Source organism: Limulus polyphemus, unplaced genomic scaffold, assembly GCF_000517525.1.
Source record: "Limulus polyphemus unplaced genomic scaffold, Limulus_polyphemus-2.1.2 Scaffold638, whole genome shotgun sequence".
Taxonomy (NCBI): Eukaryota; Metazoa; Arthropoda; class Merostomata; order Xiphosura; family Limulidae; genus Limulus; species Limulus polyphemus.
This window is the reverse complement of record NW_013666248.1, coordinates 430222-438972: the sequence shown is the minus strand read 5'-3', so window position 1 is coordinate 438972 and position 8751 is coordinate 430222. Positions and strand designations below refer to the sequence as shown.

Here is an 8751-nt window from a genome sequence, read left to right as displayed (position 1 = left end):
AAACTAATAACTATTTGTTATTTGTAAACTTAAGTAGTATTTTATCAATCTGTTTTATAATCCATGTACACCACAAGTGAATGGCTTCTCATATAAAACATAAGTTTCAAAACTTGTGATATAACAGAAATTTATTCTGCATGCCTGAAAGGTTACTCTAGCTATGTGACTTTGAACAATACTGGATGACATAAATATAAAAATGGTTTACAAATTATGTAAGTACACCGAGTAGGCTATACTTCATTATTTCCAGGTTTACAGTTTTTGATATCATGAGATGTTATATTGTGACTATTTTAGGCCTGTGTAAGGCAGTAATTAATTCTTTATGTCATTGTCATTAAGTGGGTAATGAGTCACAAAACAAATAATCAAAACATTTCAGAGGTGGGGGTGTCAAAAGTGTCTTTGCCTCCAGGTGCTGAGAACCCTTGCTATGCCACTGCTTTCATGACTCAAAACAGTATTGGAACCAAAACTTCATATTTTTTTGTTTTTTTTGGTAGAATTACAAATATTTACACTAAAAATCAAAATGTCACAAACAACAAAAATCCTTTTACTTTTGTAATGTTACAGCATAAGTTAATGTTTTCCTACACTGAAAATGTACTTCTGATAGATACTTACCTCTTCTCACAAAATAGCTTTTCTTGACTTGTGGTGCCCTCTATATTCATAACTTTAGCTCGCCACCAGCCTTGATGCTCCCACCTTCCCTCACCTGTTTACACATGATATAGCTGCACTGTAGCATGCTAAAGTCTTCCATCAATAGGAGTGCAACACACCCTCCTAGTGCAGCTGACTTCCTCTATACTGTAGAGCACTATTATCACCTTAAGATTAGGCAATAAAAATGTACTAGAAGTGTGGAGGGTGGGTGGGAAGTGTGAGAGGAGGTAAGTATCTACCTCATTGTAGGAAAATGTTAACTTCCAATACAATACCTTATCTCTGCTTATGTAATAGCTAGAATCCCACAGTGAAATGGAGCAGGGACTGGTGCAAAAGTTACCTAGATGATCCATTTTCTGAAGGCATCTGAAAAAAACCTATAAAGTGTGATACCCTAATGTATGGTGTCACACTCCATCTGCAACAGGTATACTCTTTGCCCATTGTAAATATATGTGTCTTTAAATCTGGAGAAAAGGACACATGTCAAATTTGTAATTGGACGTGCCAAATGGTGTAGAGTGGCTAGGATGCACAAGACAATATCTGGTGGGTTGACTTCAGTCCAAAACCAGATGGTATTGGGTATTTATCTTCTGGTACTTGGTAGGAGGAGGGTCTCAACTGTTTTCACCTCAAGACTAGAAAGTAGAATGGAAAACAACTTCCATTCTGCCATCCCAGCCAGGGTATGTGTGCAGACCCAGAATACAACCAACACTAGGCCACCTGGGAACCTGACATGTGGATAACAGTAGGAAAGGGGAATGTAATGTGGTGGGTCAACTCCAGTCCAAAACCAGGCAGCATTAGGAATTTTTGTCCATTTAGTGGTAGTAAAAGGGCCCCTATCAATCATGTGTGAGGAATTATGTCCGCTGGTCCTATGCCGATCCAACACCAAACTGCCGAGAAACCAACATCCAGGCAGCAGTAGGATGATAGAAAGCCAGCCAGAGGAGTGAAATGAATGTGATGGATTCAAACAGTTCAAAACCAGGCAGCATCAGGTATTTTTCTTCAAGTCTGTGGTAGGAGGCGAGCACTCACCAACAGCACACCACCGCCCTACTCCCGACTGAGTGGAATTGGTCACAGTCGGGATGAAGCCTCCATGGTCTACCACCCTAGCAACTAGGAGATGGAATGTGGCAAGGACACCCATACTCCACTGGGAGAGGAAGGGAACAACAAGGTGAAGAGTATGAAGGAACACAAGGCCATAAGACAGTGCAATGGGTGACCACAAAAACCCTATTTTGAAAAGCAGGCTGGTCCTAATTTATTCAATCAGGATAGGAGGGATGGACAGCGATGAAGCAAAACACCACGAGTCAACCTCTAGCAGTCTTGTAGAACATCCCATCTCTTCAGTGTAGACATGGCCTTATGTTGATGTATACCTGGACTGGTACTACTTGCTACAGCATGGGATCCAAGAAATGAGAAAATAGCCACTGTTACGGTAAGAAAAAAAACTACCTCACAGTCGAAATGAGGCATGGAGGATAGTGACGAGCGGCAAGCAATAACCAAATGATGTAAGTAGTGGGCTATAAAAGTGTGAGGTGTAATACACATGCCAGCCTGAACAATCTAATGACTTGGAAAATGAGATGGGAATCCTCAGATAACAATGCATAAGCACGCTGAATAAGTTGATGAATCCATCCAGTAAGGGTGATAGGAGAAACATCATCGGTAGAGGAAATATTCTATGGTATACATAGGCAGGAATAGGATCCAAGGAAGGAAGCAGTGCAGGCATCATAACAGCATAGAGCATGTACTGTACAAAGAAGACAATCAGGATCAGCATGAGAATACAATTGAGAGATGGAAGAAATGGAAATAGGACTGAATATGATGTCCCCTTCACACACTGCTGACATTTTTGGAAAAAAAAACTATGATTCAGATAAAGGAGAACATAGGTAAGGTGATAAAGGATATGAGAGACGTCAATAGCGAAGATATCTGACCTACAATATCTACATGCAAAAAGGAGCAAGAAATATGTCTTTAGTGAAAGATGGTACACTGAACAAGTGGCCAAAGATTCAAATGGAGAAAGGATAAGAGCATGAAGGACTGAACACATTGAGATTTCAGTCAGGTAGGGGTATTGGACAGGATGGATGAATCAAACAAAAGGACAGGGAGAGAAAAATACGACAGGAGCAAGAGAAACAAAAAGCATTAGATAAGGCCACCCTATAGCCCACAATGGTGGATACTGATGAATCATTGTTGAAAAGCCAAATAAAGAAGACTGAAAGGAGGGAGGGTGAGAAACCATGTCGCAGAGAACAATGCTGGGAAAATACACCATTTCCTCTGGCAGACATTCAAGGAAGAAGAGCACACCGAACAAAACAGAAGAGAGGCTACCCTGTGTAGAGAGTCTGGATTGTGTTGCAAGGTGCTGAACAAAATCCATGCATGAAGCTGGTTGTGATGACAGCAGGATAAAATATGGCAGGCTGAGGTTGATAGAGAAGGGATCAGTAAAGTGAAAGAGGTAAGGGAAAGAATGACTGAAGGAGGAGTAGGATCAGAAACCATGGTTGAGCAGGCCAGAATGGGGTAATTAGAATGACTCACACAGTGGGTTGGATCATGGAAAGAATATGGATAGGAAGATAGCAATAAAGGTCAAAATTGGTCTAATCCTGACTGAAGGCATCCACCACCAAAGCTAAAAGATGTGGAACCAGAGACCAGAAGAACTGCAATAAGTTCCAATAGGGTGATGCAGAGGGAAATTTTGACCTGAGAATTTATATATGCTCCCCATCCCATAAGAGAAGCATCTGTGAACATGTGCATATCAAGAGAGAAGGAGAGGATTTGACTTTCAAGAGTTCCAACAACCTCAAACAAAGAGAAGAAGGCTGAGCCCTGCTGTGAAAGGTGTTGAAAAAGACCCCCAAATGGATCAGATACTGTGTGGGGTTGAGATAGGGCTTCTCCAGCTTGACAAGCCATCCCACACAAGCAGCCTCCTTTAGGAGGAAATGCATATGAGTGAGAGAGGCTTGTTGGGATGGAGCTAAAAGAAGCCAGTCGTCTATATAATGATAGAACTGCAAACTGTGGTTATGAAGATGTAAGATGCTAATGCCAGACCAAGAGGTAGAGTGAGGAATTGGAAAATTTGACTTCTGTGAACAAAACAAAGGTAACATCTAGAGGTTGGAGAGATAGGGATATGAAGATATGCATCCAAGACATCAATTTTCATCATCCAGAGACCTGGAGCGAATGCCCACCGAAGTGTGAGAAAAGACTGCATGGTGAACTGAGGAGCATTGATGAAGAAGTTGAGGATGGATAGATCAATGACAGGATGCCAATCCCCAGTCTCTTTGGGAACACGAACAACTGAGAATAGAACCCCCAGAGAAGGGTGGTGTACTTGTAGGATAGCATTTTTGTGTAAAGATCTCAAATTGCTTCTGATAGATTCTGGCATGAAATGGGATCCCATGGAGGAAGGAAGAAGCAGGAAGGCAAGACACAAGAATTGAAGCATGAAAGGGTTTGAAAAGATGGGAAACCAAGGAGGGAAGGAAGGAATGTTGACATGCAGCCTTCACCCTAGAGTCCAATGTATTAGGAAGATCCTCAAATACAGACTAGTGCAAAAACAGAAGCCAAATAGAACTCTCTTAAATAGAAAGCAGGAAAAGCATGCACGAGAAGAGGGTGTCCCTTCCAAGAAGATCCCAATAACAAAAGAGCCATGCTTGAAGGGATAAGGCTGAGGAAGATAAGCATATCAATGTGGAAGAGAAGAGTACATGTATCCACTGAAAACCCCTTAGGGAAATGGTGGATAGCCTTGGATAGGAGGTGAATGGAAGAAAGAGTAAGCTGAAGACGTGGAAACTAGGCTGGGGAAAATCTCAATGAAGTCTCCGAATCAGAACTCAGTGCTTGAATCAAAGACTCCAAGGTCTGCGAGTCCAAATATGGAAAAGTTGACCTATAATAAACCAAAGCATAAAAGTCAAATAAACGTGAAGGATGAGTCTGCTGGCACCCAAACATAATTGGACTAAAAATTGATCAGCATGGATTCAAATATCAGAAGAGGTGGGAGAAAACCGAATAATCCAACGAAGGTGCAGAATGTAGAAGGTAGAGGGAATAATTATAAGACACAAGGAAAAGAGACAAAAGATAACATACCTGAGAAATCATGTTCAAAAGATTGGACAAAGGAGAAGGTAAATCCAAAGAAGTAGCATGGGACTGCACTGTGAAGGAAGGAGGTGGGAAAAAGCTGTCCAGATCCTCTTTGTCCTGACCAGATTCACCCTGGAACATAGCTGGCCTCATTTCTGGAGAAATAGCAGACTGTATGATAGTTTCCAATTCGCGACGTTCCACGGCCAAAACCTCAGCAGAAAGTGTGAATCCCAAAGCCACAGTAATAGTAGGTGGATCGGCATTGGCCAGATTTACTACTAAAGTTGTTGTAGTGACATTAAAGTGAGAGTTCATGATGTGGAAATTAAAACGAAAATATTCCACAAAAAAACCAAGTATGCAGAAATGAAATGACAACAAATTAAGCTGTCAAAATACAATAAAGTTAACTGAAGTTGCACACAGGAATGAGAAATGCAGAGCAAATACTGAGTGCAACTACACACTGGAATGCCAAATCTAACAGTGATTATAATGCTCTACAGTATACAGGGAGTCAGCTGCACTAAGAGGGTTATTGCATGCTACAGCACAGTTGTGTCACATGTAAATATGTGAGGGTGGTGTGTGGTGAGCAAAAATTGCACACACAGAAGGGCAGCAAAAGTCGAGAAAATCTATTATGTGAGAGGAGGTAAACTACTGTATAGCAAATTATAAAAACTAACAGGCAACAGCTATCTAAAGAAACAAATACAATTATGTACCTAACAGGTTATTTCCTTGTTTTAACATATAAGGTTTAATGGACTTTAAAAACTGTATTTTTCAACCAAAAAACAGTGCTCATAAATAAATCTTACTTTCATAAGAACTGTACTCTTCATTGCTGTCAACATCCTCACTAGTGTCTTCTTCCCCCCCTGTCTCTGTAAGAGACTCTGTAGAGGATCTTTCATCATCTGTTGTCTCGCTGTCTGATAAAAGATCTCTAGAATATCTTCTTTGCCAGGTCTTTGCAAGTTTTCGAGTTTCATCAGCTGTAAGTGACCTCTCAAGCTCTTCAGCATATGCCTCTTCCTCTTCTTCAGACTCAGTGTCTGTACTACAGATAGTAAATGCAAAATGCAGAGCTTAAGTCCCAAGTACTTAACCCTAATTCTATACAGTATCATTTAATACAGGGATAAGAAGATATGTTCAGATATATATAAGTACAATTGTGAATGGATTAATTTATTTATCTACAACTGTCTCACAATAGTCTTACAAAATTTTTTTATAACACCTACTGTTTTAAGTCATGATTTTCTAGATACTAAGTTAATGAAAAGCGAAATTACACTTTCTTCTACCATGTTAGCGCTTCTTTATCCAACAATGTTAACGTTTGAGTATAATTTTACACTTTCAAATTTCTGAAAATTCCATCAATGATATCCTGTGGTGAAAAAAATTGGTTTAGCTTCAAAAATTAGTATCAAAATCTAGAAAATGTTTCTCGGTGTTTAAATACTTTGCTTGTAAGGGCTCATGTGTATGTTGATAATCCTATTTGTCTTTTAAAAACCTAGAGGATGTAACACACAAGAAATAGAAATTCTAAAAAATATTTATGACAACTAAAGTTTTATCCACACATTCTAATTAAATATATATATATATATATATATTAATTCTGCTGAGTTTCACTCTCAGACAAAAATGTGCTTTTGTTTTTGTAAAGTTAATTCTAAACAAATAGAATATGCCATGCATATGGTGTAAAATGCAATAATAGAAAGTTAAGAGCATAGAAATAAAACGTATAAATATATATCCCGGTGCAATTTTATGTGTATGTGTGTGTCAATATATGCAGTAGTAATTACCACTCAAAATACACTTTACATCAGGATTTCAATCCTTTAGTGTGTATGTTTTACTAATTGTTAGCCAGTGGCTAGGGAACATTCTGTAATTTTAATTGGACAAAAGAAAGTAGATGTACCTTCCATCATGAGGGTAGCATCAGTGTAAAATCTGTATATGAGAGTGAGAATGACTTTTGACATTTTTGGGGACAATCGTGCAAACCTTCATGTGTAAAAAACATCATAGGCATGAAGTTAATGATATATTCTATCTCTTCAGAGCTTACCTTAAATCTGAGAATTCATCATCACTAGTAGCTATTTCTTGAGATGGACCGAAGTTCTTCTGTGTTAATTCCTCCTCTTCTAGCTCACTTGTTAGAAGTTCTTCTTCAGAAAGCTCCAAGCTGTTCTCATATTCTGCCCGTTCAGGTGTTTTATCTCTCATATCAATGCTACTTGCAGGCTGTGGTAACAAGTGTGGAGTTGCTAGTACAGTTTCTGATGGGCTATTTCCAAGTACAGCTATATCAGGATGAACTATATTCTCTGCAAAAGCTGGAGTTACTTTAGGTTCTTTATGAGGTGGTGGCTCTCGCTCCTGAATGGGAGAAACTGGATGCTGTTCTTTCTGTGGACTCTTTCCCAACAAGTTGGGAGCTGAGCTATCTGCTAAAAAGGCTTGTTTACGTTTCATCATTTCCTGCCATCTACGATCTGGTTTAGGCATACGATAATGTGACCAACAATAAAATCTTCCTACAAAAACACAGAATAAATTAGGTAATTTAATACTTACACCCTCACATTCATTCAGCAAAATATAAAATGAGAAAAAAAAATGAAAGTACTAGAATTTTTATTTTTAACCTTTATATCAGCACAAACCAGTAATGAAAATAATTTATAATATATAAATATGTTTATGTATACATCATGCAGCACAAAGCAAATAGTACAGGTTTTAAAGGAGTTACTTTCAGTGATAGTGTCCAAAAAAAGTATTGTATAATATCATGTTTCTCTACATTTAACTCCAAGAATGCTTCTAAAAAAACATTTAATGCAGATTACTGAAGAAAAACGATAGAAAGGGTTCTCACAGCTTAAACCCACAATATTCTGATCTGATTTGCCATTCTTCAGCTGCTGCTGGTTGTGGATGTGGTATAGTCCACAATACCAATTACAAAGTTAAGAGAACTTAAAATTCAGACAGTTGATCATACTCATCCTTTTAATTACATGATTATACTACCCTCTTATAATGCTGCAACAATTACAGAAGCTACTCTGCAAATTGACTAACTTTTATCTTTATATACATACATAGAGATATGTGTGTGTGTGTGTAAACATATGTACACATGTATAATACAAGCAGTTAACCCCATGTGCACAGGTGGTGCCATGACCTTTTTCAGAGTGCCATTCAATATTTGATGTTATAGTTATCAACTATTCATTTTATCCTACATTGCTCATTTAGCAGCACTTCATGGTAAAGGAGAGTAAACACCAGAAGATACAGATATACTGACAAAAACTGTAGATATGCATTTCAGAAGTTCTAGAGGTTATGCAATGTGCAAACTATACAATGAACAAAAGTATTTTTACTCTTCACATGAACATCACTGTGCCCTCCAACTTCTAAGTGTTTATGACAGATTGTCGTCAATTCACAGACATATCTTCAGTATAAATACTTTTGTAACACATTTGATTTTTTGTATACAACAGACTTGTACATTTTATTGTAAGCTTACCAATTCAGAAATATAGCCAGCATTCCTTCTCCAATCGATTTTTTTTTGTGCAATTCAGATAATGCTGTATTTTTTTTAAATATATATAAAAACACACATACACACAGAAGTGAACATTATGTGTATGTATGTGGTACAGAGGATTAGTAATATACACTTGAGTCTATGAGAGAATAATTTATGCATGTCAGTATGATGGCTTATTTATGTGAAGTTCAAAAATTTGAATATCAGAATTTAAAAAAATAATTCTAACAACTGAAATGACAGTTTTTTCAGGGCAACAAATTAGG

At 38.0% G+C, this 8751-nt stretch overlaps 1 protein-coding gene across 2 annotated transcripts in view; it reads right to left on the bottom strand.

The window, feature by feature from the left end:
- The window catches only part of LOC106459621, a 70565-nt gene that overhangs the window by 37965 nt on the left and 23849 nt on the right, over nucleotides 1–8751 (bottom strand). For both annotated transcript variants that reach the window (XM_022386148.1, XM_022386149.1), the window contains 2 exons: nucleotides 6977–7448; nucleotides 5700–5941 (listed from right to left, as the gene is read on the bottom strand). In XM_022386148.1, coding sequence (XP_022241856.1) covers nucleotides 5700–5941; nucleotides 6977–7448 — 714 coding nt within the window. The remainder of the gene's footprint in view (nucleotides 1–5699; nucleotides 5942–6976; nucleotides 7449–8751) is intronic.